At 47.5% G+C, this 26,942-nt stretch overlaps 1 protein-coding gene across 3 annotated transcripts; it reads right to left on the reverse strand.

Annotated features, from left to right (window-relative positions):
• Positions 1-1,301: 1,301 nt before the first annotated feature.
• On the reverse strand, positions 1,302-21,815 carry KCNJ9 (potassium inwardly rectifying channel subfamily J member 9). 3 transcript variants are annotated; one of them, XM_083167308.1, is made up of 3 exons: positions 21,249-21,815; positions 12,811-13,748; positions 1,302-2,451 (listed from the first exon to the last, which is right to left on the reverse strand). In XM_083167308.1, the coding sequence occupies exons 2-3, from the start codon at positions 13,712-13,714 to the stop codon at positions 2,132-2,134; spliced, it is 1,224 nt and encodes a 407-aa protein (XP_083023434.1). In that variant the 5' UTR covers positions 13,715-13,748; positions 21,249-21,815; the 3' UTR covers positions 1,302-2,131. The 3 variants fall into 3 exon arrangements, with proteins under 3 accessions (XP_083023434.1, XP_083023436.1, XP_083023435.1); XM_083167310.1 differs by lacking the exon at positions 21,249-21,815 and adding an exon at positions 16,701-16,911; XM_083167309.1 differs by lacking the exon at positions 21,249-21,815 and adding an exon at positions 16,595-16,747.
• Between the last annotated feature and the right edge of the window lie 5,127 nt (positions 21,816-26,942).

Genomic DNA, 26,942 nt, shown 5'->3' on the forward strand with positions numbered 1-26,942 from the left:
GTGACGGTGTGAGAGCTGAGTACCAGATACAGTAGTGACGGTGTGAGAGCTGAGTACCGGATACAGTAGTGACGGTGTGAGAGCTGAGTACCAGATACAGTAGTGACGGTGTGAGAGCTGAGTACCAGATACAGTAATGATGGTGTGAGAGCTGAGTACCGGATACAGTAATGACGGTGTGAGAGCTGAGTACCGGATACAGTACTGACGGTGTGCGAGCTGAGTACCGGATACAGTAGTGATGGTGCGGGAGCTGAGTACCAGATACAGTAGTGACGGTGTGAGAGCTGAGTACCGGATACAGTAGTGATGGTAAGAGAGCTGAGTACTGTAGTGATGGTAAGAGAGCTGGGTACCAGGTAGTGTAGTGACGGTGCGGGAGCTGAGTACCAGGTATTGTAGTGACGGTGTGAGAGCTGAGTACAGTAGTGACAGTGTGAAAGCTGAGTACCGTATACAGTAGTAGCCTAGATAGATTGCCGGTACCATGAAACACATACCCTAGAAATTGCTAGTACCATTAAAGGCGTAGCCTAGATACGTTGCCACTGCCATGAAACGCGTAGCCTAGATAGATTGCCGGTACCATGAGACGCATAGCCTAGTTATTGCTAGTACCATGAAACGCGTAACCTAGATAGATTGCCAATACCATGAAATGCATAGCCTAGATATTGCTAGTACCATGAAAAGCGTAGCCTAGATAGATTGCCAATACCATGCAACACGTAGCCTAGATAGATTGCCGGTACCATGAGATGCGTAGCCTAGTTATTGCTAGTACCATGAAATGCGTAACCTAGATAGATTGCCAATAACATGAAATGCATAGCCTATATATTGGTAGCACCATGAGACAAGTAGCCTAGATAGTGTCGGTGACATGAAACGCGTAGCCTAGATAGATTGCTGGTACCATGAAACACATACCCTAGAAATTGCTAGTACCATGAAATGCGTAGCCTAGATACATTGCCACTGCCATGAAACGCGTAGCCTAGATAGATTGCCGGTACCATGAAACACGTACCCTAGAAATTGCTAGTACCATGAAATGCGTAGCCTAGATACATTGCCACTGCCATGAAACGCGTAGCCTAGATAGATTGCCGGTACCATGAAACACGTACCCTAGAAATTGCTAGTACCATGAAATGCGTAGCCTAGATACATTGCCACTGCCATGAAACGCGTAGCCTACAGATTGCTAGTACCATGAAACCCGTAGCCTAGACAGATTGCTGGTGCCATCAAATGCGTAGCCTCGATAGATGGTACAATAAAATGCGTAGACACAGAGGAAACACGAATATGAGTCTCTTTATTGAATAATAACCTTTCAGTGTAGGACCAGTAGATATATGGAGACCTTGTTGGTCAGAGTTGGTTTTCCAGCATTTATATCATTCCTGGTCTACGAAGCGCAGGAAACTGTATCTAAAAATCACAGGAATGTAGGCGAAGATTCTGGGAATCCAAAGGTGTACGGGCGGTACATCAGGCGAGAGGGGGGGGGGATTTGGACGACAAATGATACACTGATAGGGGAACAACCAATGACTGTGATTGTGACCCCCATTACATAATGATGCCAGTAGCGATTGTTACGCACATGCCATGGGTTAGGAATATAGCAGTGCGTGGGGTAACGCATTGATATATGGAACACACAGCTGTATATCTTGCAGGATGGAGCATATAATGTGATAATGGTTGGGTAACATTCGCTAATGATTGCTATGACTCCAGGTTATAGTAGGCCGAGCAGATTGACCCCCATCTTACTACAGCTGGATCTCCTCTGATATGGCCCATATTCAATGGTCAGGTTGGAGTCCCAGATGGACACAGCAGCGAGTGGAGGTGTATTGCGGGATGGAGACCCTCAGTAGTAACCATGTGGCCTGGGGGAGATTACAGTACTACAGTCCCTTGTATGGGACCTTAGCCCTGACAGTAAGTGAGTCTTCTCCAGGTACGAGTGGCTGATCTGTCAGACGACTGGTCATTTTGGTTTTACACTACTGGGTTCTGAGGGGTCCACAGTTTGGGCGGTGATAAGGAGATATCGGAGTAGTGTTCGCACTAGTGTCCTGTATCACTCTCCTAAGTGGCTCCTTGGTGAGTACACTCACTCCACAAGGACTTGCTCACTCTCAGGGCTGCTAATGCTGCCGTTTCTCTGCTTTCCCAGGTCCTCTTTCTCTGTCCCTTCCTCCACCTTCTCATCCAGCTGGCTGGGGATGGACCAGTACAGGTGAGCATCCATTCTGGCAGCGTTGTCGGCCATCTCTCGGGCACTGCATAATGGAGTGGGGACCTCGAAGGTCTGGTGGAAGGTGTTATAGTCCACCTCGTAGAAGCCGTCCTCCAGGCTGAGCACCGACATGAAGCGCTGACCCCAGAGAACTTCATCCACCAGGTAAGAACTGCGCGCCTGACACGTCATCCCTGAAAGGACAGAGAACTGCGGTGAGCACTGATACATGATTACCCCATATACACTGCACAGTACTGATTACCCCATATACACTGCACAGTACTGATTACCCCATATACACTGCACAGTACTGATTACCCCATATACACTGCACAGTACTGATTACCCCATATACACTGCACAGTACTGATTACCCCATATACACACTGCACAGTACTGATTACCCCATATACACTGCACAGTACTGATTACCCCATATACACTGCACAGTACTGATTACCCCATATACACACTGCACAGTACTGATTACCCCATATACACTGCACATTACTGATTACCCCATATACACTGCACAGTACTGATTACCCCATATACACACTGCACAGTACTGATTACCCCATATACACTGCACAGTACTGATTACCCCATATACACTGCACAGCACTGATTACCCCATATACACTGCACAGCACTGATTACCCCATATACACACTGCACAGTACTGATTACCCCATATATACACTGCACAGTACTGATTACCCCATATACACACTGCACAGTACTGATTACTGCATATACACTGCACAGTACTGATTACTGCATATACACTGCACAGTACTGATTACCCCATATACACACTGCACAGTACTGATTACCCCATATACACTGCACAGTACTGATTACCCCATATACACTGCACAGTACTGATTACCCCATATACACACTGCACAGTACTGATTACCCCATATACACACTGCACAGTACTGATTACCCCATATACACACTGCACAGTACTGATTACTGCATATACACTGCACAGTACTGATTACTGCATATACACTGCACAGTACTGATTACCCCATATACACACTGCACAGTACTGATTACCCCATATACACTGCACAGTACTGATTACCCCATATACACTGCACAGTACTGATTACCCCATATACACTGCACAGTACTGATTACCCCATATACACTGCACAGCACTGATTACCCCATATACACTGCACAGCACTGATTACCCCATATACACACTGCACAGTACTGATTACCCCATATACACACTGCACAGTACTGATTACTGCATATACTCTGCACAGTACTGATTACTGCATATACACTGCACAGTACTGATTACTGCATATACACTGCACAGTACTGATTACCCCATATACACACTGCACAGTACTGATTACCCCATATACACTGCACAGTACTGATTACCCCATATACACACTGCACAGTACTGATTACCCCATATACACTGCACAGTACTGATTACCCCATATACACTGCACAGTACTGATTAACCCATATACACTGCACAGTACTGATTACCCCATATACACTGCACAGTACTGATTACCCCATATACACTGCACAGTACTGATTACCCCATATACACTGCACAGTACTGATTACCCCATATACACACTGCACAGTACTGATTACCCCATATACACTGCACAGTACTGATTACCCCATATACACTGCACAGTACTTATTACCCCATATACACACTGCACAGTACTGATTACCCCATATACACACTGCACAGTACTGATTACCCCATATACACACTGCACAGTACTGATTACCCCATATACACTGCACAGTACTGATTACCCCATATACACACTGCACAGTACTGATTACCCCATATACACTGCACAGTACTGATTACCCCATATACACTGCACAGCACTGATTACCCCATATACACTGCACAGCACTGATTACCCCATATACACACTGCACAGTACTGATTACCCCATATACACACTGCACAGTACTGATTATCCCATATACACTGCACAGTACAGATTACCCCATATACACTGCACAGTACTTATTACCCCATATACAAACTGCACAGTACTGATTACCCCATATACACACTGCACAGTACTGATTACCCCATATACACTGCACAGTACTGATTACCCCATATACACACTGCACAGTACTGATTACCCCATATACACTGCACAGTACTGATTACCCCATATACACTGCACAGTACTGATTACCCCATATACACTGCACAGTACTGATTACCCCATATACACTGCACAGTACTGATTACCCCATATACACACTGCACAGTACTGATTACCCCATATACACACTGCACAGTACTGATTACCCCATATACACTGCACATTACTGATTACCCCATATACACTGCACAGTACTGATTACCCCATATACACACTGCACAGTACTGATTACCCCATATACACTGCACAGTATTGATTACCCCATATACACTGCACAGTACTGATTACCCCATATACACTGCACAGCACTGATTACCCCATATACACTGCACAGCACTGATTACCCCATATACACACTGCACAGCACTGATTACCCCATATACACACTGCACAGTACTGATTACCCCATATACACACTGCACAGTACTGATTACCCCATATACACTGCACAGTACAGATTACCCCATATACACTGCACAGTACTTATTACCCCATATACAAACTGCACAGTACTGATTACCCCATATACACTGCACAGTACTGATTACCCCATATACACACTGCACAGTACTGATTACCCCATATACACTGCACAGTACTGATTACCCCATATACACTGCACAGTACTGATTAACCCATATACACTGCACAGTACTGATTACCCCATATACACTGCACATTACTGATTACCCCATATACACTGCACAGTACTGATTACCCCATATACACACTGCACAGTACTGATTACCCCATATACACTGCACAGTACTGATTACCCCATATACACTGCACAGTACTGATTACCCCATATACACTGCACAGTACTGATTACCCCATATACACTGCACAGTACTGATTACCCCATATACACTGCACAGTACTGATTACCGCATATACACTGCACAGTACTGATTACCCCATATACACTGCACAGTACTGATTACCGCATATACACTGCACAGTACTGATTACCCCATATACACACTGCACAGTACTGATTACCCCATATACACTGCACAGTACTGATTACCCCATATACACTGCACAGCACTGATTACCCATATACACTGCACAGTACTGATTACCCCATATACACACTGCACAGTACTGATTACCCCATATACACTGCACAGTACTGATTACCCCATATACACTGCACAGTACTGATTACTCCATATACACTGCACAGTACTGATTACCCCATATACACTGCACAGTACTGATTACCCCATATACACTGCACAGTACTGATTACCCCATATACACTGCACAGTACTGATTACCCCATATACACTGTACAGTACTGATCACCGCATATACACTGCACAGTACTGATCACCGCATATACACTGCACAGTACTGATTACCCCATATACACTGCACAGTACTGATTACCCCATATACACACTGCACAGTACTGATTACCCCATATACACACTGCACAGTACTGATTACCCCATATACACTGCACAGTACAGATTACCCCATATACACTGCACAGTACTTATTACCCCATATACAAACTGCACAGTACTGATTACCCCATATACACACTGCACAGTACTGATTATCCCATATACACTGCACAGTACTGATTACCCCATATACACTGCACAGTACTGATTACCCCATATACACACTGCACAGTACTGATTACCCCATATACACTGCACAGTACTGATTACCCCATATACACACTGCACAGTACTGATTACCCCATATACACTGCACAGTACTGATTACCCCATATACACTGCACAGTACTGATTAACCCATATACACTGCACAGTACTGATTACCCCATATACACTGCACATTACTGATTACCCCATATACACTGCACAGTACTGATTACCCCATATACACACTGCACAGTACTGATTACCCCATATACACTGCACAGTACTGATTACCCCATATACACTGCACAGTACTGATTACCCCATATACACTGCACAGTACTGATTACCCCATATACACTGCACAGTACTGATTACCCCATATACACTGCACAGTACTGATTACCGCATATACACTGCACAGTACTGATTACCCCATATACACTGCACAGTACTGATTACCGCATATACACTGCACAGTACTGATTACCCCATATACACACTGCACAGTACTGATTACCCCATATACACTGCACAGTACTGATTACCCCATATACACTGCACAGCACTGGTTACCCATATACACTGCACAGTACTGGTTACCCCATATACACACTGTACAGTACTGATTACCCCATATACACTGCACAGTACTGATTACCCCATATACACTGCACAGTACTGATTACTCCATATACACTGCACAGTACTGATTACCCCATATACACTGCACAGTACTGATTACCCCATATACACTGCACAGTACTGATTACCCCATATACACTGCACAGTACTGATTACCCCATATACACTGTACAGTACTGATCACGCATATACACTGCACAGTACTGATCACCGCATATACACTGCACAGTACTGATTACCCCATATACACTGCACAGTACTGATTACCCCATATACACTGCACAGTACTGATTACCCCATATACACTGCACAGTACTGATTACCGCATATACACTGCACAGTACTGATTACCGCATATACACGGCACAGTACTGATTACCGCATATACACTGCACAGTACTGATTACCGCATATACACTGCACAGTACTGATTACCCCATATACACTGCACAGTACTGATTACCCCATATACAATGCACAGTACAGATTACCCCATATACACACTGCACAGTACTTATTACCCCATATACACACTGCACAGTACTGATTACCCCATATACACTGCACAGTACTGATTACCCCATATACACACTGCACAGTACTGATTAAACCATATACACTGCACAGTACTGATTACCCCATATACATTGCACAGTACAGATTATCCCATATACACTGCACAGTACTTATTACCCCATATACAAACTGCACAGTACTGATTACCCCATATACACACTGCACAGTACTGATTACCCCATATACACTGCACAGTACTGATTACCCCATATACACTGCACAGTACTGATTACCCCATTTACACACTGCACAGTACTGATTACCCCATATACACTGCACAGTACAGATTACCCCATATACACTGCACAGTACTTATTACCCCATATACACACTGCACAGTACTGATTACCCCATATACACTGCACAGTACTGATTACCCCATATACACTGCACAGCACTGATTACCCCATATACACTGCACAGCACTGATTACCCCATATACACACTGCACAGTACTGATTACCCCATATACACTGCACAGTACTGATTACCCCATATACACACTGCACAGTACTGATTACCCCATATACACACTGCACAGTACTGATTACCCCATATACACACTGCACAGTACTGATTACCCCATATACACTGCACAGTACTGATTACCCCATATACACTGCACAGTACTTATTACCCCATATACAAACTGCACAGTACTGATTACCCCATATACACACTGCACAGTACTGATTACCCCATATACACACTGCACAGTACTGATTACCCCATATACACCGCACAGTACTGATTACCCCATATACACACTGCACAGTACTGATTACCCCATATACACTGCACAGTACTGATTACCCCATATACACTGCACAGCACTGATTACCCCATATACACTGCACAGTACTGATTACCCCATATACAATGCACAGTACAGATTACCCCATATACACTGCACAGTACTTATTACCCCATATACAATGCACAGTACAGATTACCCCATATACACTGCACAGTACTTATTACCCCATATACACACTGCACAGTACTGATTACCCCATATACACTGCACAGTACAGATTACCCCATATACACTGCACAGTACTTATTACCCCATATACAAACTGCACAGTACTGATTACCCCATATACACACTGCACAGTACTGATTACCCCATATACACTGCACAGTACTGATTACCCCGTATACACACTGCACAGTACTGATTACCCCGTATACACACTGCACAGTACTGATTACCCCATATACACTGCACAGTACTGATTACCCCATATACACACTGCACAGTACTGATTACCCCATATACACTGCACAGTACTGATTACCCCATATACACTGCACAGCACTGATTACCCCATATACACTGCACAGCACTGATTACCCCATATACACACTGCACAGTATTGATTACCCCATATACACTGCACAGTACAGATTACCCCATATACACTGCACAGTACTGATTACCCCATATACAAACTGCACAGTACTGATTACCCCATATACACACTGCACAGTACTGATTACCCCATATACACCGCACAGTACTGATTACCCCATATACACACTGCACAGTACTGATTACCCCATATACACTGCACAGTACTGATTACCCCATATACACTGCACAGCACTGATTACCCCATATACACACTGCACAGTACTGATTACCCCATATACACTGCACATTACTGATTACCCCATATACACTGCACAGTACTGATTACCCCATATACACACTGCACAGTACTGATTACCCCATATACACACTGCACAGTACTGATTACCCCATATACACTGCACAGTACAGATTACCCCATATACACTGCACAGTACTTATTACCCCATATACAAACTGCACAGTACTGATTACCCCATATACACACTGCACAGTACTGATTACCCCATATACACCGCACAGTACTGATTACCCCATATACACACTGCACAGTACTGATTACCCCATATACACTGCACAGTACTGATTACCCCATATACACTGCACAGCACTGATTACCCCATATACACTGCACAGTACTGATTACCCCATATACACTGCACATTACTGATTACCCCATATACACTGCACAGTACTGATTACCCCATATACACACTGCACAGTACTGATTACCCCATATACACACTGCACAGTACTGATTACCCCATATACACTGCACAGTACTGATTACCGCATATACACTGCACAGTACTGATTACCCCATATACACTGCACAGTACTGATTACCCCATATACACACTGCACAGTACTGATTATCCCATATACACTGCACAGTACTGATTACCCCATATACACTGCACAGTACTGATTACCCCATATACACACTGCACAGTACTGATTACCCCATATACACACTGCACAGCACTGATTACCCCATATACACTGCACAGCACTGATTACCCCATATACACACTGCACAGTACTGATTACCCCATATACACACTGCACATTGCAGGTGCACTATTCACTCATTACTGCTAACATATATTCCTTTTATAATTAATTTATGAGGATGTTAGCATATATTTGGCCAAAGATATGTACCTGCCCACCAATGTTAAGGTCACCTCTTTAGAGCAGGTCCCTAGCACTATGGGGTTTATGCCTGGGGTGCAGGGCACCCCCAAACCTGTCCAGAAAAACCACCCCAGGGCATCACATAAATAAAATCTATCTGTGAAGTGTAGTAGAGTGTAAAGTGTCACAGAATGTGGGGGTATGTGTAAGCAACTAATAGTGATAACGAGTTAAAAGTTAAAAATTAAAAAATTTTAAAAATTATATGTGAAAAACTACATATAAAAAGGACATTAAATAGAAAAATGATGATATGTTTATGTGAGTCTATGTGTAAAGTAGCGATGCCCTGGAGTGGTCCAGCCAGACAGGCCCAAGGGGGCCCCGCACCCAGACAATTACCCCAAGAAAACTGACAGGTGTGTAAGGATACACAGTAGAGACTATATAGGAAGAGGGGGCCCAGACTGCACACCCTGTAATGAGAGGTGCTACCTTGCTGAAATTTTTAGCTTTATCACAGCTATATTTTATTTATGTGATGCCCTGGGGTGGTTTTGCTGGACTGGTTTGGGCATGAACCCCATAGTGCTAGGGACCTGCTCTAAAGAGGTGACCTTAACGTTGGTGGGCAGGTACATATCTTTGGCCAAATGTATGCCAACAACCTCATAAATGAAATATAAACAAAATATATGTTAGCAGTAATGAGTGAATAGTGCACCTGTATACCCCTCTGTTCTGCATATAGCTAAAAATCTCAGCAAGGTAGCACCTGACGCTGGGTGCAAAGTAGAGGGACCCTTTAACAGATAACACATGAAAAAAATGGATGTAGGCATAACGACACAGTACAGGTAACCGCTCAGTGCGCACTAGCTTGTCAATAAGGGGGAATGTGCTGGGAATTCTGAACTGGAATAAGCAAAGCAGAATCATTATAGGAAAAGCTACAGTATGTCCTTTTATATAACTTGGGTAGAAAACAGTCATAGGGCAATAGCGTGAGCAGGTTGTACATCACATAACGTACAGGGATCAGAAGGGGGCCAGGAGACACATGCGCAGCGCACCTGCTAAAATCCTATAACCTTTATGCGAATAGGGGGGATAACAGCCCCTTCGGAGACATGCTAGCAGTGTAGCAACCCCAGTTTTCATTAGGAGATAGGATTCTTTTTGGAAGCTCAGTACAAGTTCTCCGTCACGGTCTTATAGAACAAAGGTAATGCACTAGTTACTGAACAAGCTTAGTGAAATTTCCAATGACAATGGGGCTTAAGGGGACGTAAAAAATTTCCATGGGGGTAGCATACCTCCCAACATCTGTGAAGGCGGCGGCGGGACGGTGCGCGCGCCAAAATTTGGGGGTGTGGCCTGCCGGAAAGGGGGCGCCCCCCATTTTTTGCCGCGGTGGGGGCATGCCCAGCAACTCTGTGAGCTGCTGGCCAGCCCCTCTGCCTGCAAGTATAGATGCTGTGCGCATGCGCATAGCGTCTATTCACGGACTACTGGGGGGGACTCCCAACTGATCCCCTCGCCGGGGGACACTGCCGGTGGCGGGAGGGACGCGGGAATGTCCCAAAATATCGGGACGTTCCCGCGATAAGCGGGACAATTGGGAGGTATGGGGGTAGCTATTCAGTCACTCATATACGGATAGAGGCAGGGTAGGAAACGGAAAAAGAAGAATGCAGGAAGGTGGCATTATAGTATTATAGCTCAGGTTTGGGAGACTGCATGGTGCAACGTATTTACACACAGTACAAACAGAAGCAATCCAGCAATTAACCAGGAGTGGTAATTATCATCTCTACAAAATTCTCGGGGCCTACTAGGAACGGACTCTCCCTACCTTGCTATCAATTGTGGGTATGGGCAATGCTTGCTAAATCCATTGTCTTATTTTATATGTTTTTATATCAATGTTATTCATTTTCATGTGGTACCAATAAATATTTGTAAAGATCATCCAAATTAAATAATTTATTTTATCCAATCTAGGATAAATCCCTATAGCGCTGCTATCCCCTTCCTCTTTTTTGCACTCCGCGGACAGAATACACTCTTCCCGGCATACTGTTTCCCAGGTGGCGGGTCCGGTAATGTGGGTGCTGCAGCCGCAAATTAGCAAGTTAATATGGCGGCCCAGCAGTGCGACTCGGGCCCGTGGGTGCTCATCAATTTCCGTGGGTGCCTGGGCCCTTGAGCACCCACAGAATCGGCACCTATGCTAAGCCTGTACCAATGATGCCTTTGCGTTTTCTAGTATTGTCATTTGTTGCAAATGCGACACCCACGGTTCACCCACCACACACCCTGCATCGCAGCAATTATGTGCCCATCCAATAGGCCCACCACTGCTTTTCCCCATTATTAAATTCAATTTCTCTTGCTGAAGCTTATACAGACTTGTCACATTGTGTTGTGTACGCAGTGTACCGATAATCGCTCATTGCTATACAATTTGAAGTTGCACCTGATGCTGAATGAGGGCCTATGAGCGTATGACTTATCCCGTCATAATCAGTAACAGCGCTAAGTGCCGTCTCTGGGTTCTAAATCCTATAGCCCTGTACACACACATCGATTTGCTTTTGATTCGATGTTAGATTCGATTTTCTATTAGATCTGGCATTAGATCTTTCCATTCAATTTGGCATTAGATCTGTACTTTTGCATTAGATATTGAATTCGATATTTCCTTGGCTGCACAGTAGATTTTTTTTGGCCGATTTTGTGAAAACGGGAGCGTGCATCGAATCGAATGTAGATCGAAAGTGACACAAAAAAGCATTCGATTTCGTTTACGATTCGATTTTGCTTCTATAAGCAAAATAGAATCGAAAATCGGGAAAAATCGATGCATGTGTACAGGGCTTATCACGTATAAGGGATCCCTCAGATATCTGAATTCAGGTTTGTAGCGGTAAATTCTGACTAGGCGGATTAGTAAATGACCATTGTAGCATGGTCCACCAGTGTCTTAATGTCTCCATAGCGCCTGGTTACCTGTTGCTTCCACCATGCCCTCCAAGATGACGACAATCTCAAAGTCGTCCTTCGCTAGTTGTCTCTTGGACACTTCCCAGAATGGACTGTGCTCATTGATTTCATGACTGATAATCAGCGGTGACACCAGGAAAAGTCGGTCATCGCCGGTCTCAAAACCAACGTTGATGTCTGTCTGGTTGAGTGGTATAAATTCTCCTTCTTGCGTTTGCTTGGATTTGATGAGTTTGGCCCTTATAGAGGCCTCCACGATGTGCGACTGGCGAAGGTCGCCCACCCGGAACATGAGACACAGTTTGTCATCACGCAAAGATATCACAGCATGTGAAGAGAAGACCAGAGTCTCAGCCCTCTTGTTGGGTTGAGAGATTTTCACAAACATGCAGCCGACCATGAAGGCATTGACCATGGACCCCAGAATGGCTTGAAGCAGAAGCAAGATGATGCCCTCTGGGCACTTATCTGTGATCACCCGATGCCCATAACCAATCGTAGTCTCCGTCTCGATAGAGAAGAGGAATGCAGAGACAAAGCCATTGAGGTTTTTGATGCACGGTGTCCATGCCTGGTCTTCCAGGTGCTCCAAGTCCCCCCGGCAGTAGGCAATAAACCACCAGATAACTCCAAAGAAAAGCCAAGTGATGGCATAGGCGAATATGAAGACCAAAAGGCTAACTCTCCACTTTAAGTCTACCAACGTTGTGAAGATATCTGTAATATACCTATACGTCTCCCTTACGTTTCCGTGCTGAACGTTACACCTCCCGTCCTTCTCTACGTATCGCTGGCGGCGGCGCAGTTTCCGGTCCGCTTTCTCTAACTTCGCGGCTTGTTTAGACGGCTTGGTAATGCTGACAGTAGATCCAGGGATTGCGGTGAAGACATTATTATTATGTTTGGCCATTGTAACAAGTGTTCACATCAGATGGTTTCACAGTCTGTAGAGAGAATACAGTGGAGAACGTCACACGCATCATACATACGCTAAGCTACCATCTCCATATCCTCCTTGTCCCACACCAGGGTGCTACAGTATGTGCTGGGAGTGTTGGGCTACTAGTTATGTTGCACTACTGGTCCCACTAAGTCCTTGTAGCCCTGCAAGGACAAATCAATAACCCCCATGCTATAGGTGCTGCGTACGGTGGTGTCAGACCGGGATAGCCCGATGTTGGGGTCCATAATGTGACTGTATGTACCATGTATGTGCTGCAGACACAATCTCACACTGCCCCCATCACAGTCAGTAATCCCACATTCCTGCCCCCCCCCCCCCAGTAATTACCCCGGCACATGCCCGCACTGCTTAGTGACCACATGCTGGTGCTGCATACGGTGGTGTCAGACCGGGATAGCCCGATGTTGGGGTCCATAATGTGACTGTATGTACCATGTATGTGCTGCAGACACAATCTCACACTACTCCCATCACAGCCAGTAACCCCACATTCCTGCCCCCCCCCCCCCCCAGTAATTACCCCGGCACATGCCCACACTGCTTAGTGACCCCATGCTGGTGCTGCATACGGTGGTGTCAGACCGGGATAGCCCAATGCTGGGGTCCATAAATGTCTGTATGTACCATGTATGTGCTGCAGACACAATCTCACACTACTCCCATCACAACCAGTAACCCCACATTCCTGCTCCCCCCCCCCCCCCCGTTATTACCCCAGCACATGCCCGCACTGCTTAGTGACCCCATGCTATAAGTGCTGCGTACGGAGGTGTCAGTCCAAGATAGCCCAATGCTGGGGTCCATAATGTGACTGTATGTACCATGTATGTGCTGCAGACACAATCTCACACTGCCCCCATCACAGCCAGTAACCCCACATTCCTGCCTCCCCCCCCGTAATTACCCCAGCACATGCCCGCACTGCTTAGTGACCCCATGCTATAGGTGCTGCGTACGGTGGTGTCAGTCCGGGATAGCCCAATGCTGGGGTCCATAATGTGTCTGTATGTACCATGTATGTGCTGCGGACACAATCTCACACTGCCCCCATCACAGGTAGTAACCCCACATTCCTGCCCCCCGGTAATTACCCCGGCACGTGCCCGAACTGCTTAGTGACCCCATGCTATAGGTGCTGCGTACGGAGGTGTCAGTCCAAGATAGCCCAATGCTGGGGCCCATAATGTGTCTGTATGTACCATGTATGTGCTGCGGACACAATCTCACACTGCCCCCATCACAGGTAGTAACCCCACATTCCTGCCCCCCGGTAATTACCCCGGCACGTGCCCGCACTGCTTAGTGACCCCATGCTATAGGTGCTGCATACGGAGGTGTCAGTCCGAGATAGCCCAATGCTGGGGCCCATAATGTGTCTGTACTGTATGTACCATGTATGTGCTGCAGACACAATCTCACACTACTCCCATCACAACCAGTAACCCCACATTCCTGCTCCCCCCCCGTTATTACCCCAGCACATGCCCGCACTGCTTAGTGACCCCATGCTATAAGTGCTGCGTACGGAGGTGTCAGTCCAAGATAGCCCAATGCTGGGGTCCATAATGTGTCTGTATGTACCATGTATGTGCTGCGGACACAATCTCACACTGCCCCCATCACAGGTAGTAACCCCACATTCCTGCCCCCCGGTAATTACCCCGGCACGTGCCCGCACTGCTTAGTGACCCCATGCTATAGGTGCTGCGTACGGTGGTGTCAGTCCGGGATAGCCCGATGCTGGGGCCCATAATGTGACTGTATGTACCATGTATGTGCTGCAGACACAATCTCACACTGCCCCCATCACAGCCAGTAACCCCACATTCCTGCCCCCCCCCCCCCCCAGTAATTACCCTGGCACATGCCCCCACTGCTTAGTGACCCCATGCTATAGGTGCTGCGTACGGTGGTGTCAGTCCGGGATAGCCCGATGCTGGGTGCCCATAATGTGTCTGTATGTACCATGTATGTGCTGCAGACACAATCTCACACTGCCCCCATCACAGCCAGTAACCCCACATTCCTGCCCCCCCCCCAGTAATTACCCCGGCACATGCCCGCACTGCTTAGTGACCCCATGCTATAGGTGCTGCGTACGGTGGTGTCAGTCCGGGATAGCCCGATGCTGGGGCCCATAATGTGACTGTATGTACCATGTATGTGCTGCAGACACAATCTCACACTGCCCCCATCACAGCCAGTAACCCCACATTCTTGCCCCCCCCCCCAGTAATTACCCCGGCACATGCCCGCACTGCTTAGTGACCCCATGCTATAGGTGCTGCGTACGGTGGTGTCAGTCCGGGATAGCCCGATGCTGGGTGCCCATAGTGTGTCTGTACCTACCATGTATGTGCTGCAGACACAATCTCACACTACCCCCATCACAGCCAGTAACCCCACATTCCTGCCCCCCCCCCAGTAATTACCCCGGCACATGCCCGCACTGCTTAGTGACCCCATGCTATAGGTGCTGCGTACGGTGGTGTCAGTCCGGGATAGCCCGATGCTGGGTGTCCATAGTGTGTCTGTACCTACCATGTATGTGCTGCAGACACAATCTCACACTGCCCCCATCACAGCCAGTAACCCCACATTCTTGCCCCCCCCCCAGTAATTACCCCGGCACATGCCCGCACTGCTTAGTGACCCCATGCTATAGGTGCTGCGTACGGTGGTGTCAGTCCGGGATAGCCCGATGCTGGGTGCCCATAGTGTGTCTGTACCTACCATGTATGTGCTGCAGACACAATCTCACATGACGACCCCATCACAGCCAGTAACCCCACATTCCTGCCCCCCGGTAATTACCCGTGCACTTGCCTGTAGGTGAATAGCTATTGCACAAATTACAGGAATGTTAGGGGTATAACGACCACATCTGCCCTGCCGTATGGGGCAAGACACCCATCGATACATGGTGGCTTACCATTGGAGCCGCAGTACGGACGGGGTTAATCCGCCGCTTACTGTGCCTGAGGAGCGTTACTAAAATTAGCATCAGCCAATAATGTGAAATGTATATACGTGGTGCCGCTTCCAGACCCGGATTCAGCTGTTGCCATGGAAACACTCTGGGATGTCCTATCATCTACAGGGAATGGCGTGGTGTCCATTCCCCAGGCCCTGCACTGTCACCGTCACATCCAGTGTTCACACCTTACGCTTACATAATGCTGAGGCATGCTGCGAAGAGAGATAAAGTATAAGCCAATCAGCTCCTAGCTGCCATGTTACAGGCTATGAGCGGTCTAGAAAGCACTGAAGTGAGATAAAGTAGCAGCCAATCAGCACCTGCCATGTTACAGGCTATGGGGGTGTACTAAGCACTGGAGAGAGATAAACTATCATCCAATCAGCTCATAGCTGCCATTTTACAGGCTAGGGGTGTACTAAGCACATGCAAGAGCCAATCAGTGCCTAACTGCCATGTTACAGGCTATGGGTGTGTGTTAAGAACTGGAGAGAGATAAAGTAGCCGCTAATTAGCACCTAACTGCCATGTTATAGGCTATGGGGTGTACTAAGCACTGGAGAGAGATAAAGTAACCACCAGTCAGCTCCTAACTGTCATGTTACAGGCTATGGTGGTATACTAAGCACTGGAGAGAGATAAAGGAGCAGCCAATCAGCACCTAACTGCCATGTTACAGGCTATGGGGTGTACTAAGCACAAGAGAGAGATTAAGGAGCAGCCAATCCGCACCTAACTGCCATGTTACAGACAATGGGGTGTACTAAGCATTGGAGAGAGATAAAAGAGCAGCCAATCAGCACCTAACTGCCATGTTACAGGCTATGGGGTGTACTAAGCACAAGAGAGAGATAAAGGAGCAGCCAATCAGCACCTAACTGCCATGTTACAGGCTATGGGGTGTACTAAGCACTAGAGAGAGATAAAGGAGCAGTCAATCAGCACCTAACTGCCATGTTACAGGCTATGGGGTGTACTAAGCACTAGAGAGATAAAGGAGCAGCCAATCAGCACCTAACTGTCATGTTACAGGCTATGGGGTGTACTGAGCACTGGAGAGAGATAAAAGAGCAGCCAATCAGCACCTAACTGCCATGTTACATGCTATGGGGTGTACTAAGCACTAGAGAGAGATAAAGGAGCAGCCAATCAGCACCTAACTGCCATGTTACAGGCTATGGGGTGTACTAAGCACTAGAGAGAGATAAAGGAGCAGCCAATCAGCACCTAACTGCCATGTTACAGGCTATGGGGTGTACTAAGCACTAGAGAGAGATAAAGGAGCAGCCAATCAGCACCTAACTGCCATGTTACAGGCTATGGGGTGTACTAAGCACTAGAGAGAGATAAAGGAGCAGCCAATCAGCACCTAACTGCCATGTTACAGACAATGGGGTGTACTAAGCATTGGAGAGAGATAAAAGAGCAGCCAATCAGCACCTAACTGCCATGTTACAGGCTATGGGGTGTACTAAGCACTAGAGAGAGATAAAGGAGCAGCCAATCAGCACCTAACTGCCATGTTACAGGCTATGGGGTGTACTAAGCACTAGAGAGATAAAGGAGCAGCCAATCAGCACCTAACAGTCATGTTACAGGCTATGGGGTGTACTAAGCACAAGAGAGAGATAAAGGAGCAGCCAATCAGCACCTAACTGCCATGTTACAGGCTATGGGGTGTACTAAGCACTAGAGAGATAAAGGAGCAGCCAATCAGCACCTAACTGCCATGTTACAGGCTATGGGGTGTACTAAGCACTAGAGAGATAAAAGAGCAGCCAATCAGCACCTAACTGCCATGTTACAGGCTATGGGGTGTACTAAGCACTAGAGAGATAAAAGAGCAGCCAATCAGCACCTAACTGCCATGTTACATGCTATGGGGTGTACTAAGCACTAGAGAGAGATAAAGGAGCAGCCAATCAGCACCTAACTGCCATGTTACAGGCTATGGGGTGTACTAAGCACTAGAGAGAGATAAAGGAGCAGCCAATCAGCACCTAACTGCCATGTTACAGGCTATGGGGTGTACTAAGCACTAGAGAGAGATAAAGGAGCAGCCAATCAGCACCTAACTGCCATGTTACAGGCTATGGGGTGTACTAAGCACTAGAGAGAGATAAAGGAGCAGCCAATCAGCACCTAACTGCCATGTTACAGGTTATGGGGTGTACTAAGCACTAGAGAGATAAAGGAGCAGCCAATCAGCACCTAACTGCCATGTTACAGGCTATGGGGTGTACTAAGCACTGGAGAGAGATAAAAGAGCAGCCAATCAGCACCTAACTGCCATGTTACAGACGATGGGGTGTACTGAGCACTGGAGAGAGATAAAGGAGCAGCCAATCAGCACCTAACTGCCATGTTACAGACGATGGGGTGTACTAAGCACTAGAGAGAGATAAAGGAGCAGCCAATCAGCACCTAACTGCCATGTTACAGGCTATGGGGTGTACTAAGCACAAGAGAGAGATAAAGGAGCAGCCAATCAGCACCTAACTGCCATGTTACAGGTTATGGGGTGTACTAAGCACAAGAGAGAGATAAAGGAGCAGCCAATCAGCACCTAACTGCCATGTTACAGGCTATGGGGTGTACTAAGCACTAGAGAGAGATAAAGGAGCAGCCAATCAGCACCTAACTGCCATGTTACAGACTATGGGGTGTACTAAGCACTAGAGAGAGATAAAGGAGCAGCCAATCAGCACCTAACTGCCATGTTACAGGCTATGGGGTGTACTAAGCACTAGAGAGAGATAAAGGAGCAGCCAATCAGCACCTAACTGCCATGTTACAGGCTATGGGGTGTACTAAGCACTAGAGAGAGATAAAGGAGCAGCCAATCAGCACCTAACTGCCATGTTACAGGCTATGGGGTGTACCTAAGCACTAGAGAGAGATAAAAGAGCAGCCAATCAGCACCTAACTGCCATGTTACAGGCTATGGGGTGTACTAAGCACTAGAGAGAGATAAAGGAGCAGCCAATCAGCACCTAACTGCCATGTTACAGGCTATGGGGTGTACTAAGCACTAGAGAGAGATAAAGGAGCAGCCAATCAGCACCTAACTGCCATGTTACAGGCTATGGGGTGTACTAAGCACTAGAGAGAGATAAAGGAGCAGCCAATCAGCACCTAACTGCCATGTTACAGGCTATGGGGTGTACTAAGCACTAGAGAGAGATAAAGGAGCAGCCAATCCAGCACCTAACTGCCATGTTACAGGCTATGGGGTGTACTAAGCACTAGAGAGAGATAAAGGAGCAGCCAATCAGCACCTAACTGCCATGTTACAGGCTATGGGGTGTACTAAGCACTAGAGAGAGATAAAGGAGCAGCCAATCAGCACCTAACTGCCATGTTACAGGCTATGGGGTGTACTAAGCACTAGAGAGAGATAAAGGAGCAGCCAATCAGCACCTAACTGCCATGTTACAGGCTATGGGGTGTACTAAGCACTAGAGAGAGATAAAGGAGCAGCCAATCAGCACCTAACTGCCATGTTACAGGCTATGGGGTGTACTAAGCACTAGAGAGAGATAAAGGAGCAGCCAATCAGCACCTAACTGCCATGTTACAGGCTATGGGGTGTACTAAGCACTAGAGAGAGATAAAGGAGCAGCCAATCAGCACCTAACTGCCATGTTACAGGCTATGGGGTGTACTAAGCACTAGAGAGAGATAAAGGAGCAGCCAATCAGCACCTAACTGCCATGTTACAGGCTATGGGGTGTACTAAGCACTAGAGAGAGATAAAGGAGCAGCCAATCAGCACCTAACTGCCATGTTACAGGCTATGGGGTGTACTAAGCACTAGAGAGAGATAAGGAGCAGCCAATCAGCACCTAACTGCCATGTTACAGGCTATGGGGTGTACTAAGCACTAGAGAGAGATAAAGGAGCAGCCAATCAGCACCTAACTGCCATGTTACAGGCTATGGGGTGTACTAAGCACTAGAGAGAGATAAAGGAGCAGCCAATCAGCACCTAACTGCCATGTTACAGGCTATGGGGTGTACTAAGCACTAGAGAGAGATAAAGGAGCAGCCAATCAGCACCTAACTGCCATGTTACAGGCTATGGGGTGTACTAAGCACTAGAGAGAGATAAAGGAGCAGCAGTCAGGTCTAAACAATTCATCTAATTGGCACCGGCACGAAAACTGATTTCCCCGCACGCATGCAAATGGGTTAGTGTGTGTGGGTATATATATACTGTGTGTGTGTGGCGGGGTATATATACTGTATATATATATATATATATATATATATATATATATATATATATAGTGTGTGTGTGGGTATATATATATATATATATAGTGTGTGTGGGGGTGTGTATATATATATATATATATATATACTGGGTATGTGTGTGTATATATATCTATATGGATAGATAGATGTATGTATGTATGTATGTATGTATGATGTGCGTACAGGACATGGCCTCCTGCGTGCAGTGGGGATGGAGGCAGGGGATGGAGGCATTGATGCTCGGTACCTGGAGAGAGGGAGGAGGACGGTGGGCTCCTTCATCTTCTGTTGCTCGGCCATTGTGTGTCCGTGGTGAGTAATTGTGTCGGTCTGGCTGCTCGGTGAGGACATCAGTGGAGGACTCGCTGCGGAGGGAGCCTTATGTATGAGTGACAGGTGAGGGAACTCGTTCTCACTGCACCAGGAACCTCCAGAGAATTGCTTTGTACACGCTGCATAAGCAATGCCTTCCGCTGGGTACACCGCACATACAGGCCCCATCCCTTCTGCTGCATAACTGGGGCTCAGCATTGTACAGAGCAGCTCAGGTGGAATGGGGCAGGACGGTTGGCATAGTGGTTAGCATTTGTGTGCGTACACTCTCATTACCACTGGGTGGGTGGGGGGTTTCATTCTATAACGGGAACTTATGGGCAGGGGTGCGAGGGCAATAATTCAATAATAATAAAATCCTCCTGATGGATGCACTGCGGGTAGTATGTGCCACGCGAAGCTCTCCACCTGACATCACGATGGGCTGCACTGTGGGTGGTATGTGCAACGCGGTGCCTCCTCCTGACATCACCAATGGCGGCACTGTGGGTGGTATGTGCCACGCGAAGCCTCCACCTGACATCACTGATGGCTGCACTGTGGGTGATATGTGCTACAGGAGCTCCTCCTGACATCACCAATGACGGCACTGTGGGTGGTATTTGCTAGGCGGAGCCTCCTCCTGACATCACCGATGGCTGCACTGCGGGTGGTATGTGCCACGCAGAGACTTCTCCTGACATCACCGATGGACGCTCTGTGGGTGGTATGTGCTACGCGAAGACTTCTCCTGACATCACCAATGGATGCACTGTGGGTTGTATGTGCTACACGGAGACTTCTCCTGACATCACCGATGGCTGCACTGTGGGTGGTATGTGCTACACGAAGACTTCTTCTGACATCACCAATGGATGCACTGTGGGTGGTATGTGCTACACGGAGCCTCCTGCTGACATCACTGATGGATGCACTATGGGTGGTATGTGCTACGCAGAGCCTCCTGCTGACATCACTGATGGATGCACTATGGGTGGTATGTGCTATGCGGAGCTCCTGCTGACACCACCGATGGCTGCAGTGTGGGTGGTATGTCCTCCTGACATCACCGATGGCTGCACTGTGGGTTGGCTGCGGTGTGGGTGGTATATGCCACGGGGAGACTCCTCCTGACAGTGGCGTAACTATCGCTCCGCAGCCCCTATAGTGGAGGGAAGCGCTTGGAAGGTGAGGGTGCCTGGGTAGACTCCTCCTGACAGTGGCGTAACTATCGCTCCGCAGCCCCTGTGGTGGAGGGGAGGCGCTAGGAAGGTGAGGGTGCCTGGGTGGGGCCTGCTGCATCTGTCCGGGACCTGCCGCTGGCGAATCAGTCTGCGGTCCGGCTCTCTCCCTGCTCCTTCTGCCATAAAAAAAGTGAAACAAAGAAAAAGGCTGCCCCATACTGCAGACCGTTTTTGAGCATCTTAGAGGAGGCGGAGGACTCCTCTAGCATACTTAAAAACGGTCTGCTGTACAGGGGCAGCCTTTTTCTGAGTGACACATTTTTATGACAGCAGTAGCCGGGAGAGCAGGGAGACGGAGAGCCGGAGCGCAGACTGATTCGCCGGCGGAAGGTCCCAGGGCAGACGCAGCTTCACTATGTGGAGAGTTAAGAAGGTTAGGGGGGTTCGAGGTGGGGGGTCGGGTCGAGCTGGGGGGGGGGGGGGGGCGCGCGAAAGATTTGTGGCAGGGGGAGATTTTTTCATAGTTACGCCACTGCCTCCTGACATCACTGATGGGTGCACTGTGGGTGGTATGTGCTACGCGGAGCCTCCTCCTGGTTTCACTGATGGCTGCACTGTTGTTGGTATGTGCTACGCGGAGCCTCCTCCTGGCATCACCGATGGCTCCACTATGGGTGGTTTGTGCCTACACGGAGCCTCCTCCTGACATCACCAATGGACGCACTGCGGGTGGTACGTGCCATGCGGAGCCTCCTCCTGACATCACCAATGGCTGCAGTGCGGGTGGTATGTGAAACGCAGAGACTCCCTCCTGACATCATAGATGGCTGCACTGTGGGTGGTATGTGCTACGCAGAGCCTCCTCCTGGCTTCACTGATGGGCTGCACTGTTGTTGGTATGTGCTACGCAGAGCGTCCTCCTGGCATGACCGATGGATGCACTGTTGTTGGTATGTGCTACGTGGAGACTCCTCCTGACATCACCGATGGAGGCACTTAGGTGGTATGTGCTACGCGGAGACTCCTCCTGACATCACTGATGGATGCACTATGGGTGGTATGTGTTACGCGGAGCCTCCTCCTGACATCACTGCTGCTGCACTGTGGGTTGGTATGTGCTACACGGAGCCTCCTCCTGACATCACTGATGGTTGCACTTTGGGTGGTATGTGCTACGCGGAGCCTCCTCCTGGCATCACCGATGGAGGCACTTAGGTGGTATGTGCTATGCGGAGACTCCTCCTGACATCACTGATGGATGCACTATGGGTGGTATGTGTTATGCGGAGCCTCCTCCTGACATCACTGCTGGCTGCACTGTGGGTGGTATGTGCTACACGGAGCCTCCTCCTGACATCACTGATGGATGCACTGTGGGTGGTATGTTGCTACGCGGAGACTCCTCCTGACATCAATGATGGCTGCACTGTGGGTGGTATGTGTTACGCGGAGACTCCTCCTGACATCACCGATGGATGAACTGTGGGTGGTATGTGCTACGCGGAGCCTCCTCCTGACATCACTGATGGATGCACTGTGGGTGGTATGTGACGCGGAGACTCCTCCTGACATCACAGATGGATGCACTGTGGGTGGTATGTGCTACGTGGAGCCTCCTCCTGACATCACTGATGGATGCACTGTGGGTAGTATGTGCTACACGGAGCCTCCTGCTGACATCACTGATGGCTGCACTGTGGTTGGTATGTGCTACGCGGAGACTCCTCCTGACATCACCGATGGATGAACTGTGGGTGGTAGTGCTACGCGGAGACTCTTCCTGACATAAACCGATGGATGAACTGTGGGTGGTATGTGACGCGGAGACTCCTCCTGACATCACCGATGGATGCACTGTTTTATTTCTGTGAATGTTGCACGTGGCTAGATGATACCATTGAAAAATGAACACTAATTTTAACTTTTAGCTGCGTAGCCTGATGGCTTAGTTGTTCCTTTCTATATTGGCAATGATGATGAGTCCCCACTTCAAATCCCATGAGTATTACTATTTAGTTATGTGGATTTTTTGCTGGGCTCCATGATAACATTGTGAAACATACTGTTGGCTGTGTAGCCCAGCGGTTATGTGTCCGTGGTCTGTACCGGCAATGATGGAGAGTTCCCCGGTTTGAATCTCGTTTGGGTAAATTTTTAGTTCTGTGAATTTTGGCTCCATGATGATAACATTAAGAAACGAATGTTTTACTAACGTTTGACTGCGTAGCCCAGTGGTTACTTATCTGCTCTCGTGACTGGCAATGATGGTGAGTCCCCCAGTTTGAATCCTGTGTTGGTTACTATTTTTAGTTCTGTGGATTTTGGCTTCATGATAACATCAAGAAACAAACACATCAGTATCAGTTGGCTGCGTAGCCCAGTGGTAAGGTGTCTGCTCTCGTTACTGACAATGATGGTGGGTCCCCTGGTTCAAATCCCATGTAGGTTACTATTTAGTTCTGTGGATTTTACACCGGCCTAGACAATAACATTTAGAAACGAGGACTTGAGTATCAGTCGGCTGCGTAGCCCAGTGGTAAGGTACCTGCTCTCGGTACTGGCAATGCTGGTGGGTCCCCTGCTTCGAATCCCGTGTATGTTACTATTTAGTTCCGTGGATTTTACACCGGCCTAGACAATAACATTTAGAAACGAAGACTTGAGTATCAGTCGGCTGCGTAGCCCAGTGGTTAAGTACCTGCTCTCGTTACTGGCAATGATGGAGAGTCCCCCGGATCGAATCCCATGAAGGTCACTATTTAGTTCTGTGGATTTTACCCTGGCCTAGACAATAAAATTTAGAAACGAAGACTTGAGTATCAGTCGGCTGCGTAGCCCAGTGGTTAAGTACCTGCTCTCGTTACTGGCAATGATGGTGAGTCCCCCGGTTCAAATCCCTCTAGTACAGGCCTGGCCTGCCTGTGGCTCTCCAGCCGCTGTGTAATCACAAGTCTCAGCATGCTGGGACTTGTGGTTTCGCAGCGGCTGGAGAGTCACAGGTGGGCCAGACCTGCTTTAGCACCCGGATAATGATCCCGCTGGATGATAGACAATCGCTGTGCTTCTGGGAGGATGACGTAAGTGTCGGACCACAAGCACAGCCCCTTCCCTGACAGCTCTATGGTGAATCCCAATAGTTAGGTGTGTAGCTAGAGAAGTGTGCCAGGGCACCGCCATCATTGCCAGTAGAGAGGGTAGGTACAGGGCAAGATACGCAGCCGAATTTTGATGATCCTTACAAAATCATTTAAATAAAAATCCTTTATAACCTACCATGGGATTCGAACCCTGGTCTCCATATCCTCACAGCACAGGTTACCTGCCGATATAACCACAGAGCTATGGAAGATCTTACAGAGAAATTGTGGATTTGATTCCCATGTAGTTTCCATGTGGTTCTGTGGATTCCGCACTGGGTAGATGATAGACACCATTGAGAAATTAACAGGAGATGTTACTATTGGCTGCGTAGCCTGATGGGTTAGTGTTTGCTTTCTATGATGGCGAGTTCCAAGGTTCGATTCCCATTTGGGTTACTATTTGGCTCTGTAGATAGATTTAGGAATATCCGCACAGATCACTGTACTATTCATATATTATTGAATTGTGTTCATCAAGATCCTTGGAGGTATTCTTAGAAATATTAAATACGAATGCGAGAGAAAGGTATTCCTAATACAGGGCCTTCATAGGACTAATATTTAATTAATTTCTGATTTATTTTAACATCTGTATTCTTAGGGATTGGTTGCAAACAAAGACATAACTAAAATTTAACTTTTATTGGTACTATTCAGTGGCAAACGCAGGATTTTCAGAAGGGGGTTTCCAGAGGGGCGGAGCAAAGCACGGAGATGGACACTTAGGTGACCCAGTATATGCCGGGTCAGTTAAAGTATTATAGATAGACCAAATGTATATAAATAATAATAATAATAATAAAAAATATACATACATACATACATACATGGGCGTCAACAGCAGTGTAGACCCCTGGGCATAGCAATGTATTGGGGCCCCTACCGATCCTCCAGCAGTAGGGGTGGGGGAAGCTTTAATGTCCCGGGGGTGGTAGTGGGTATTATATCAACCGCTCAGCATGTAGGGCCTGGATCAGTAATTTCCACTAATTACCCCTTTACTGCACAGATGGTGGGAGATGGGGTGGGAGAAGGGGGCATTGGGCTGAATGAAGGGGTCCTGATACATAACTTCCAGGGTGGTAGAGGATGTTTAATACGCAGAGGAGGGGTGTATAGTGGAGTGGGCTTATTGTTCATAATTTTCTGGTAGGAGGACAGCTTGCTTGACTGCAGATATCTCCAATTCCTGGAAAAAGATTGCTTAGATTTTAATGGAATTATAAACTAGAGAATCCCACCTACCAAATGGTATTGGGGACTAGGGGATCAGAGTTCAGGTGGCAGAGCAATCTGCCAAGGAGT

The sequence above is a fragment of the Crinia signifera genome, chromosome 12 (assembly GCF_055691185.1).
Source record: "Crinia signifera chromosome 12, ASM5569118v1, whole genome shotgun sequence".
Taxonomy (NCBI): Eukaryota; Metazoa; Chordata; class Amphibia; order Anura; family Myobatrachidae; genus Crinia; species Crinia signifera.

What these genes read in the sequence shown, in the direction of transcription:
- KCNJ9 (XM_083167308.1), bottom strand. Translation starts at nt 13,714, where the DNA reads ATGGCCAAACATAATAATAATGTCTTCACCGCAATCCCTGGATCTACT. An exon ending in GGGCATGGTGGAAGCAACAG is followed by an intron (nt 2,452 to 12,810) that starts GTAACCAGGCGC and finishes CTGTCCTTTCAG; the next exon opens with GGATGACGTGTCAGGCGCGC.